The following is a 12,258-nucleotide window of genomic DNA, read 5'->3' on the forward strand; positions in this document are numbered from 1 at the left end:
TTTACTAAAGAACTAGGTTGATAGGTTGATGTCCTTGGTTCTAAGGTTACACTCTACAGTTGGCCCTAAGGCAGTTTCTATCTACCGCAGTAGACTTGTATGCAATGTGATATGCAAATTTTCTGCATATACAGCCTTGTGTCTACCGCGGTGCGGTAGATTAAGGCTTACCGCGGTAGGATAATTTGGCGACGCTCCCTAAGGGAAACCCCTGATATGGCTATGATCATTTATGTTTCTTGAAATCATAACCCCAAGATATTTGTAAGTTTCACATTCTTGTATTGAATGACTTCCTAATTTCCATGCCTTGTTTCTATCTATCTTCTTTCCAACCACAAGTACATTTGACTTTAGCATGGTTAAAACAAGCGGCGATGCTTTTTACCACAAATACATGGTCTTCGCACATTCGGTCTTTCCTGAAACCCCCCTGGACCTCCGAAAGGATCTTCAAGGTGATTTGATACGTTCATTGCAATGATTCTATTATAAATTTTAGAAACATGATGTGAGAGAAATCCTACGATAATTGTTAAGATCTTTTCACCTTGCTTAAAGATGTATGATAATACTTACATTCCAATCACATGGAGGAGTTTCTAAATAAATAATTCGTTTGAACATTTTTTAACAGAGAGTGTTCAATTCAAATTCAAATTTAATTTCAGGAAAAATATAACAAAAACATGATGCTGCCTTCCAAGGATTGCCAAAAAAGTTCAGAAACTATCAAGTGGCTCTCCTAACTAACAGCGTCATTAAAAATTAAATAGCATGCAATAAGTTGTATAACATTTTTAAATAAAAATATAATAATAATAAAAATAAAAAAATAAATAAAAAGTAAATAAAAATAAATAAAATATATATATATATATATTTATATATATATATTACTTTTCTTTGATGATGTTAACGGCTATCTTTATTTATATTATGCGCAACCGTTTGTTTCTAAATGGAATGTATCTGACGGTATTTGAATCTGTTCAACCATGAAGCCTCCGTGGTCTAATGGTTATGATGCTCGCCTCGACAGCGAGAGGTCGCAGGTTCGAGTCCCGCCAGAGGCATTTTATTACACAATTTCTTTATTCATTTATTTACAGGACTACATTCGTTGAGAGCTATGCTACACGATGTATTATTATGTCCTTTATTCGAACACTGCATTTACCTTTCTTTGATGATATATATATAAATGCATACACACAAACACACATATATACATACATACATATACGCGTACATATATACACATACATATATACACACATACACACATACGTACACACACAAACATATATATATATATATACATATATATATATACATATATAAATGAATAAAAATCCAAGATGACATTAAAAACAGTACTAAAATGATTAATTGAAAATAATAATGAGCATCTGACATTGTCCGGGAGAGAATTAAAGAGCCTACTAATAAAATGAATAAAAGAGAAATATTTAAAAGCATTGGTGCGAGCAAATTTATAGAAAAATTTGCTCGCACCAATGCTTTTAAATACTCCCCTTAATTTCCATAATTGGTCCACCATTTTTTAGTAGCTCATTAGTGATGCAATCTTCTCCTGGCGATTTACCATTTTTTGCAAGGCTTAAAGCATCTTTTACTATATCAATATTTATATCTACATCATAAATACAATTCAAATTTTCTTCATCTGTAGTAGTATTCCTAATATTTTTAATAACATTTTCAGTTTTACGCATATTGCTATTTAAAACATTATTCTTTGTCCTACCTAGCGATTCCCAATAATTTTTTAGGGTCTCATTCTTTTCTCCAACTCCAGATACAATAACTTCTGACCCTGGAACCTTAAAACAATTGTATTATGTTGGTTAAATTTTGACCCTATAAGTGATTGCCAAAATTCTTTAAAACAAGGGCCTCCCTTATTTTCAATAACAATAGACTTACCCACCCTCATTTCCAGAATCTTCTGTTTGATTAAATTCCTAACAATTAAACTCATGAAGTCTTCACCAAACTTAATATTCCAAACAGATTTTTTACAGCATTAGTCAATTGTATTTCTGAAATGTTGTATATTTAGTTTAAGAAGCAGCATATTATGATCACAGGAAGGCAGCCTTCATCATTTTAGGGCTGGCTACACTCTCAACTGGTCAGGCAGGTAAAGGCAGAACCTTTTGGATACACTTATGATCAGAAACTCAATTGCCTCCAAAAGCGATAATATAACAACTGGTCACTCCGACCGCATCATTTTCACGTGCCTCTGATGATGACATTTATTCAGAAAAAATTCCACAACAAATTACATTATTACAAATTGCTTACATAGGCATCAAAAGAAGTGGTGGAGTCAGTTTGAATACCAAACATACAAAACATACACACACAGAATACAAGGAAACACATCAACATCTTAATTTTTAAATTTGGTATCGCCAACAATCGCCGGCACCTCCCGGAAGGGGAAATGCCTCAGTGATCATCACGTCACAGTAATAATACCGTGCGCCCTCAGAGACAAAGACATCTCCAACAGTGTACTGCCACGGAAGGTGCCAGCGAACATTGACGACTCAAGAAATGAAAAAAAAACAAAACAAAAAAAAAACAAAAATGAGTTAAAGCAATGCAAGAAAAGTTTAGCGAATTTATTTTTAAAAGGCTATCATATAGCTCATTCCAGATATTTGGTCCGTGAATAAAAATAGATCTGTGACAGGATGTCAGTCTTGAAAAAGGTACATACATTTTGTTTGAATTTTTTAGGGTTTTTGCACGTTCACTTTTTGTATTACCATCAATGATTTTGCATAAGGGAGGAGGTAATTGCCTGAGATGATATCTAGGAATATCAACATACTGCCTGTACCTTATTTATATCAAAGATTGTAAGCATATTAAATTGTTTCAATAATGGACGTGAATTTGTTATTAGTCTAACTGCTAATTTTTGTAACTTATGTAGCTTTTCAATATGATTGTGTTGTGTAGTAATTTCCCCATATAACGTTCCCATATTGAAGGTGTGGCAAGATAAAGGCGTTATATAAACCTATTAGTGTATGTACAGGAAATATGTTTTTTACTTTACAGATGATACCAATGGCCTTAGGTATTTGGTTGCATAAATATTGAATGTGGGGTTTCCATCTTAAATTTTCGTTTATAACAATACCTATCCATTCTTTTTAGGTTTATACCATTTATTTCGATAGAGATATTTTGTGACTGTTTTAATATGTTTTGTGTTTGGAAAATAATAAAGTTTGTTTTATTTACATTTAAGACAAGTTTATTTGCTTTAAACAATTCATTAAATTTTGAAAGTTCAAAGTTCAATGTATGGGTTAAATTAGTAACATTTTTAGTTTTATAATAGACAGTGGTATCATCTGCGTAAGAGATTACCGTACCTTAACTACATTGCTAACATTGCATATACCGTTTACATACAGTATAAATAGCAAAGGGCCTTAATCGACCCCTGGAGGACCCCACAAGTAATTTCAGATAGTGCTGATTTTATATCATTTATGCTGACAAAATGTTTTATGCCTTCTAGGTAACTCATGAACCATTTCAAGCATGTGCCCCTTATACCGTAATGATGAATCTTTTGTATCAATATATTATGATTCATTACATCAAAAGCTTTTGACAGGTCCATAAAAACACTGGCAAGAAATATATTTGATTCAAAAGAAGTTAGGATAGTTTAAGGATGGCATGCGAGGTGCAGTGTTTAGCACGGAATCCGTATTGGTAGGGGTTTAATATTTTATATTTAGTTAGGTAATCATAAAGTCTATCATGCATTGCCTTCTCAAAAATTTTAGAGAAAAAAACAGGTAGCACAGATATCGGCTGGTAATTAGTAATTTCATCATGTTTTCCTTTTTTGTAAACTGGGATAACCTTAACAATTTTTGTTTTCCTTTTTTTGTAAACGGGGATAACCTTAGCAATTTTAAGTTTATCGGGAACAATGTCAGTTTCAAAAGAAGATTTACACTGATCTGATCAGCGTCGTACGGAACACTCCCACAAATGGCTGGGTCATCATCTTCGAGGCACTCAAAGGGAGAAGTTTCAGGTTGGCAACTTCCATTCAGCTGCAATGAGAGCTGATATCAATGTGAAACTTCAATCAAAGTTTAAGAATGCAAGTTACACTGACTCCTCTCCAAAATTGTTTTGCCACACCTAACAACTGGTATCCACCAGTTCAAGGAAAGAAACACAAAGACTGGTTTAAAGAAAATGACAAGGAGATCCAATATTTGCTGGCAATAAAGGCATCCGTCCACCAGACACATCTTAATCAGCTATACTGTCCTTTATAAAACCAATTGCTTTTCACCATACCTGCAGCAACTTTCGGCGTAAAGAGAAGTCAAAAACAAGTGGTGAATAACCCTCGCAGCAAAGACTCAGCTTTATGCAGATACAGCAACTGATGGCAGTGTGTATCTCTTCATACCGGATCCAAAACATTTTGTGCAGTGTTAAAGGCCACTCTCTACAGACAAGACTTCCATCCTGAAGCGTTATTCAGACCATGATTGCATGGTAGGTTTAAGCGCACGGTTCAAGACTCAGTGATGCTTTGTATCCCACAATAAATAATGGGAAACATAAAGTTCTTTGAGAGCAGCAACCAATTCTGAGAGGTTAGATATGGGAAATGATGACGCATTCTGGCCATTCTTTAAGTTTCAAACCAACTGTAATAGAAACAAAAATGGGTACGGTAGGCCTACATGGTTCACTTGAATGTTAAGCTAAATTAAGTGGTAAGGTTCCTGCTTCTAGTAGTGACCAGGCTGGGAAGTTTGACCTCAATAACACTCAAATGGATGAAAGTTAGAAAAGGACCATTGTCGACGGGGGTCCGAGGTCAACGACGGGGGTGGGTGATGCACCTGACAGGGGAAGATTTTCCCGACGAGAGCAAAGAGGGCGTGGTCAAGTTTCACTTTAAATGGTGAAGGCCCGAAATTTTTGACAATTTCGGGGTTTAACCCTTTCAGTCCCATAATCGCTTTAAGCGCTCTCTAATTATCGTCAGTAATTAATTAATTAACAATAATTTTTAAAAAAACGTATGTGCAGTAATGTGTGCATGTATTTTCATTAAATATTCGAGAAAGTATCAAAAATTTTTATAAAAAAATGTTTCTTGGTGCTTTTTTAATTAACTTGAATGATTAGAGTAATTAAAAATATGAAATATGATCGTTATTTTTGTAATATGATACCATTGAACGGGAAGGCGCCGCCGTCAACACTGATGAATAAAATCGTCTAAAAATACACTTTTTTTCAAAAAGTAACAAATCTGACACTTTCCTATAATATAAAAATATATTCAATATACATACTGTACCAGTTTTGGTTATTATATCCTCATATTTCCACGTAAAATTAATGTTTTTTGTGGCTGAAAAAAAAACGTGGCTATCAACTTCGTCAGCACCATCTTGGTTGTTTACAAAAATGAAAACGAACCCTGACATGACCGTTGAACTTTCGAACTTTTTGGTTTCCCTGTGACATGCGCAATCATGACGTTGAGATCCATCTTGTCAAGAGCTCGAAAATGACACCTTGATCGCCTATATTATTGTAATTTTTCATATTTTTTATAATTTTTTTTTTATACCAACCGGATTTTTGAAAGATTATAGGTGCGTTTTCCCACGTCTTTGTATGGGCGCTAGGCGAATAATTGATTTATGGATTTTACATCGCGGGGTAAGTTAGGCTTTTTCAGGCTACGGTGCGTAGTGCAGTGAAGGTGACTAAACCGGCTCGTAGGCCTAGGGGAATTGGCTTAGGCCCCCCTGAGGTGAAATTTTATATTATTTTTTTATCTTCCGAAGTTTTTGATCAAAAATTACAAATTTAGTTTTATTTTGTAAAGGAATAATTTGTGCTGATTTGAAGATGCATTTATTTATTCTGACTGTTGAATTAGTATTTTTAATCTTTTTTTTTCAAAATTATTGATAAACAGGGCCTAAAGAATTATTTAAATAATTACTTTTTTTTTTTATTTTAAAAATTTCACAACACTATATAACCACTTATTTAGGAAAAACATTTTATTATCTTTCAATTCTTATCAAAGGAATTTGTATTACTCCAACAGAAAAAATTATATTTAATTATTTTTATGTCACTAAAAAAATTTTTTTAAAGAAAGAAAAACGCGAGGATGAATGGGTTAAATGGCTTATTTAATTGATGTTAGTGTTTACTAATATGTAGAAAATACATATAAATGTTTTCTCCCCGACAATTTGTGGTTAAAGAGGGTCCGTGATTAAGGCAAATTCAGAGAATCGAAAAAAAGCCTCCATTTTTAGAGGCCATTTTCATTTTATTGCCGAAAACCTTGTTTTGAATTTTAAACTTGTAGTTTCATTGACCTGAAAAACATGGGTATTGACACCATCCATGGTCATATTACTAAGGGCACTCGTTTTAATAGCAAAAGACATTTGTTTTTGTTTTGTTTTGTTTTTTTTTTTTTTTAGGACAATTTTGAATGTCACATTTAGTTTTGTATTTTTACAATGAACATGTATTAAATGGTATTTCATATATGTTATATTAGATTCCTTGAACACCAAGATCATGGTAATGTGGGCACTTTAGAGCCTTTAATAACCGATATAATTATCAATACTACTCACAAAAATTAGGCCTAGCATAGCAATAATTAATTGTACAGTTTTACTCACCGTCACAACGGCTAACCAGGAGTAAATTGTTTCAGTGTATTACCAAGTAAGGCCACTGTTAGCCTCGGCTAACTCCCAAACGGATTCCACAACCGTTGAGACTAAAACCTTACCACCACTGTGATTACTACCGGCACACACATGTCCCTGCAGTACACTGAAACAAAACCCTCACTAGCATCACATAACCCCGTACCAAGACCAATTTGCATATTAGTCGACCATCTGCATGCACCAAGTAAGTTTACAATAACAAGTATGGAACGCCAAGAATGCCTTTAGGGACACCAACATTGCTGGTTTTTCATGACAGAGTTAATGGGCTTTCGAGCTTAAAATACAAGTGTCCGTCACTATCATCAATCTTAGCCATCTTAGGTTATATTACAATTTGTTTGTTATTTCTGTTGTTTAACTGTGTAAATTATATTATAATCTTGTTTGGCTGAATAAAGGATGAACCAATGAATGAATAATAATATATTTTTTACCTACATAAAAGTATGCCTTGGCCTGTACCTCAGCCAGCGGCGATTCCACAGGCGCAACATGCACATCGTGAGCGTACCGGTACTTTTCCTTGAAAAACTTCAGGCTTTACTTCCACTATCCATTAGCTTTAGCACATCTGATAATATTTGAAAATTGAGATTTGAAACACTTCTAAGTGATTTACCAAGTTGTAACTCGCGTTCCCTTCATAAAAAAAATTTTTTGTTTTTTTTTTGTTTTGTTTTTTTATATGATTTTTTTTTTCATGTATATTTTACTTTGATTTTTTAATTTAAATAATGCTATATTCTTTCAGCGTCTGTTCTCATTATGGCAATGAGAAAAATCAAGTGCTCTGTTTCCTTATCATCATTATTCTTCATGAAACTCATTATGAACGTTATTATAAACATCATTAATAATATTAAAACCATCATTACTATCATTATCATTTATTATTATGTTTAGTATTGTTATTGAATAACGAATAAAATATGTAGACTAATTTATGTTAGAGGTAATAATATTCAATAATTACTTTGACTAATATTCAATTTTAAATGATGTTATAATATTCATATATTTTGTGAATTTTTAATTTCAAAGGTAACTGTACGGATGGGCTTGGTTTAGAATCTGGATATATTCCATCGAGTTTTATTGAGTCGTCCGGTGAATCAATCACAGGTCGTGGGCCTGAACATGCACGGCTTAACCTGAGAACGTCGGATAGTGATGACTGGTGCGTTTCTGATACACACCAAGGACTCTGGATTCAAGTGAATCTCGGTCACTTACATAATGTTACAGGAGTGATTATTCAGAAACCTCTAAAGTATCTGTCTCAAGTGACTTCATTCCAAGTTATGCACAGCCACGATAAATTGGTATGGGAAACAATACGCAATGCTTACGGTAATCCAAAGGTATTTGAATTTTCTTTATATTGCATAATTATGTTTAATACTGTTTCCTCCGCCCCCTTATAATCATACACAAATTTGAAAATTTGAGTAAGGAAAAATGTTGGTGCCGATTTACCGTCCAGACGCTTGCACAGCTCTGGAAAAACTATATTGTAGTACCATTCTTTTAAATGTCTTATAATTACTTGCATATTTTAAGATTCTATATATTTTCATTAAAATATTATAAAAATGTTTTTTCAATGACATTATTCCACAAAAAATTGGACGAGGACGTGTCACGCTACAAAACAACACATGTGAGAATTCATTTTTCAAACTACGTTAGTACTGAAAGGTGCAGCATACAGTATGCATACTTCATTGAGTGCGGCTGATATGAAATGTTATAGAATAAATATATTATAAAATGACCATGTTAATCACTACAGTTATTCAATATTTGACGAATAAGGAATATATAAATCAATCACAACATTTTTATTTATGGACGGTATTGTACAATCCATATTTACCATATTATTTATCAGTAGGCCTATCGGTATCTGCTTTAACATTATATACAAATTTAATATTCATTCATGTTACTCTTTATTTAAAAACGGTAATTTACTTTCATTTGCCAAGGTCTTTATAAAAATTATAGTTTAATACGTAGCAACATTCAATATTATGCTTTAGAATATTCTGTTAATATGGCAATACTTGCAGTTTCTGCCCGACTGGGCTTCACACAGAATGATTACTTAAATAAATGATACTTCTGGGTGGAACCATATGGAACTTCCGGACCCCTTACCACCGTTAACATGTTAGGGTATTTTCTTGTTAACAAAAAAGTGTACAGATGTTAGGTAAATAGTCAGAAGATTTTTTCTTCTTTATAGGCGGACTGTCATTATGAAAATCCCTTTTAAGTCTCTCACAATATGGGAGGATGACTGGAAAGAATGCGGTTTCCCCAAGTCATTTAAACTTATTTAAACTTATGTTATATGTACAGAAGTTCTGAACCCCTTCTTGAAAATATCTGGACCAGCTACATCACAACCAGCGAAAGGCTGCTGACACCTATAAAAAAAATCACTATATATCGGCTTTCTGGTAATGGAATATGGTATAATATATTAAAAAGTGACCATGTTAGTCACTAAAATAAGTCAATACGTGACGAATAAGGAATGTCACAACATTTTAGCATGTATGGTATAATCATGGATGTATAAAATTGCATACCTCTATGGTATAATTCATTTTTACTTTATTATTCTTTAAATAAGTTATATTACCTGCTTTTCTCAATATAATAATCAAAATTATTGGCAAAGTTCTTTATTTAAAGGGTATTGTGTTTCTCATTTGCAAATGCCTTTCTAAAATGTATCAGTATTCCGTAATGTAGTTTACAGTAGCGGGTATAAGGGGGAACTAAATTGAGAAAAAAGAAAACTCTACTCAAAGTATGAGTCTGAGAGTACCATTTCCAGCCATCAAGAGGTGCCTCAGACCCAACCATGGTGAGCTGAGGTAGCATAGACCCTCTATCTGTTAATTCCCTCTCTGGGCTTCTCTATTTTGAAATTCCTGGATCCGCCACTGTTTTAGAGTATTAATCTTGTATATGGCAATACAGTGCTTGAATATTTGGCGGACTCGATGGCTTAAAAGACTGATTATCTAAAGATAATTGGGCTGATCAACAGATGGTGGTGTTCGGCGACGGTCTCTAAAAGGATGGGAAGAGTGAAAAACAGAAGACGGTAATTTAAAACAAGAGTGCCTTTTTTATTTCTGTGTTCCTCTTGCAGTGGACCCGCCCTCAGTACTCATATCCTCACAAAAGGCCGACAAAGGTGGCCCTTTTGCGAGTCCTAATATGAGCATCAGGTTTAAGCTACGTTCACATCGAGCCCGGATTCCGGTCTAGAATCCGCGGAGAAAAAAATCGTGAAAATGGTTTCAGTGGTAAAGAATTGGAACGTTCACATCAAATTCGTACGATTTCCAATCCTGACTCCGGATCCAGACCAATGGATCTGAGAGCCATTTGTATCCTGAAATCGTACGGTTTTTTTTTTCTTGGACCAATCAGCAACAAGCTTGGTTGGTTCAAACCAATCGAACGCATACGTACTTAACCCGAACAAACCGTGTTCCGTGCGCAATGTGAACGCAGCTTTCAAAAAACGATTTTTTTTTTTTTTTGTCCTTGCTGCGGACCGGATCCGGGCTTGATGTGAACGTACCTTTACAGTATGTTGCCATAAAAATGATTAAAGCCAAATTCCCTGCATATTTCACTACAAACATTTTTTTTAGAAAGAACCATATGCTTCAATCTAATTAGTTAAAAACAGGCCATTTATTGACAGAAATTTTAGTTTTATATGAGGGGGGAAAAAGAAATAGAGTACAATTCTCAACAGGCGAGACTATTATTTTATTTTGTTTCGCAAACCTGCCATAAAGGTTTTCTAATAATATACTTTAATTTTTTAACAATATACTTTAATTTATTTGGCAATAATTACCGATTTTACGCTATTTTGCGCTACCAACACACCAAAGATGCAGAATCATAATTAGATACAATATATATCGATTTCAATTTCAGGTTTTTCCAGGAACGATTACACAATCCACACGGTTTATTAGGTTTCCTATAACTATCACAGCGAAATATGTACGCATTCTGCCAACTTCATGGGTAAATGAAATATGCATGCGATTTGAAATAGTTGGTTGTATATCAGGTAAAATCTATCATATAATTTGAGCAAATGTATAGCGCCAGTTACAGACCGTTGGTCTTCATTAAATATATAAAATTATATCATGATATGTTTACAAAAAAGAATCTTCGGAGATCCCATCTTGTCGTCAAATTATTATTAGACGAGGGTGTATCATACTGATCCCTGTTAATTGCCATGCATGCGCAAGAGTGTGAAGAATTAGTTGTTTCATCTGATTTGAATTCCCGAAAAAGCATCAATATCTTGGTTAAGACGTCTGAATAAATAATGAACGTTAAAGAAAACTGAGTGTGTGACAAAAACAAAAAGTTGCATCAACCGAGATAAGAACCCGGGACCTTTGCTGTCTATGCACACACAACTAATTCTTCGCACTCTTGCGCATGTAGTTAGGCTACACTAGTCATTGATGCACGTGCATGACAACTATTAATGCCACCTTCATTATGGTTTTTACATATTTGTTTTCCACTTATTTTTTCTGACGATTTCCAAATAAATTTAGTAAGCAGAGTATTAGATAAAATAATAAAAATACAAATATTACAATGAGAAAAAGGATTGCCTTATCCCAGCGTAACAGGAATTGAACCCTAGACCCGGAAAATAGAACCCCAGACTTTTTCAACCCCAATCCTGTCTATGCAGAAGCCTTAACTAACTGGGCCTTTGAGACTTTGTTGAAAATTAAAATCCAGCCAGAGGCTGGTGCGTTTTGAAAATAAGGCGATAAATCTCTCATATCACTCTAATTTATTTCTAAATTCCTGTTTACATCTACATTTTAAGTCCATGTCTGCTTTGCTCACCAGAACCAGAACCTGAACCATAACCATGAAAATACAATTTTTCGAAGTTATTAAACAGAAATAAAGGATAATAAGAATAATATAATTAATAAATGTATAATTAAGTGTATAATACAAAAACATATTTTTAAATTTTATTTAAAAATAATCGAGTAATAGTATAAATATACTTTGAGTATGTGCTATTAAATACTACTAACTATAAACAATATTAACTTTAACTATAAACATGTGCACTTTCTAATATACAATCATTGTTTTTACGATTATAGGAAGAAGAACACTAAGAGGTAAGAATTGCAAACATAATGGCTTAATTTGTAAACGATAATGATGATTATGACGCCGACAATGTCGATGGTGGTACACGACGGTGAGTCGAATGGCCGAGCGGTTAGCAGGGGCGCCGCAAGCTATAGCCATAACATCGGCGCTGGTTCGAACGGCACGCTCACCTATGGTTCTGGTGGTAGAACAAGTCTTCTCGGATACGGACTATAAACCGTAGGCCCAGTGTATA

At 33.9% G+C, this 12,258-nt stretch overlaps 1 protein-coding gene and 1 non-coding gene across 2 annotated transcripts in view; both read left to right on the top strand.

The window, feature by feature from the left end:
* The window catches only part of LOC117112345 (neuropilin-1-like), a 46,776-nt gene that overhangs the window by 27,739 nt on the left and 6,779 nt on the right, over positions 1-12,258 (top strand). The window contains exons 7-9 of the mRNA XM_033255421.1: positions 7,854-8,173; positions 10,788-10,926; positions 12,011-12,028. Of these exons, the coding sequence (XP_033111312.1) occupies positions 7,854-8,173; positions 10,788-10,926; positions 12,011-12,028 (477 nt within the window). The remainder of the gene's footprint in view (positions 1-7,853; positions 8,174-10,787; positions 10,927-12,010; positions 12,029-12,258) is intronic.
* Positions 1,004-1,076, top strand: Trnas-cga. Its single transcript has one exon. It is a non-coding gene; the product is annotated as a tRNA-Ser (tRNA).

The sequence above is a fragment of the Anneissia japonica genome, unplaced genomic scaffold (assembly GCF_011630105.1).
Source record: "Anneissia japonica isolate Jap-2015-1 unplaced genomic scaffold, ASM1163010v1 scaffold581_len1011336_cov187, whole genome shotgun sequence".
Classification (NCBI taxonomy): Eukaryota; Metazoa; Echinodermata; class Crinoidea; order Comatulida; family Comatulidae; genus Anneissia; species Anneissia japonica.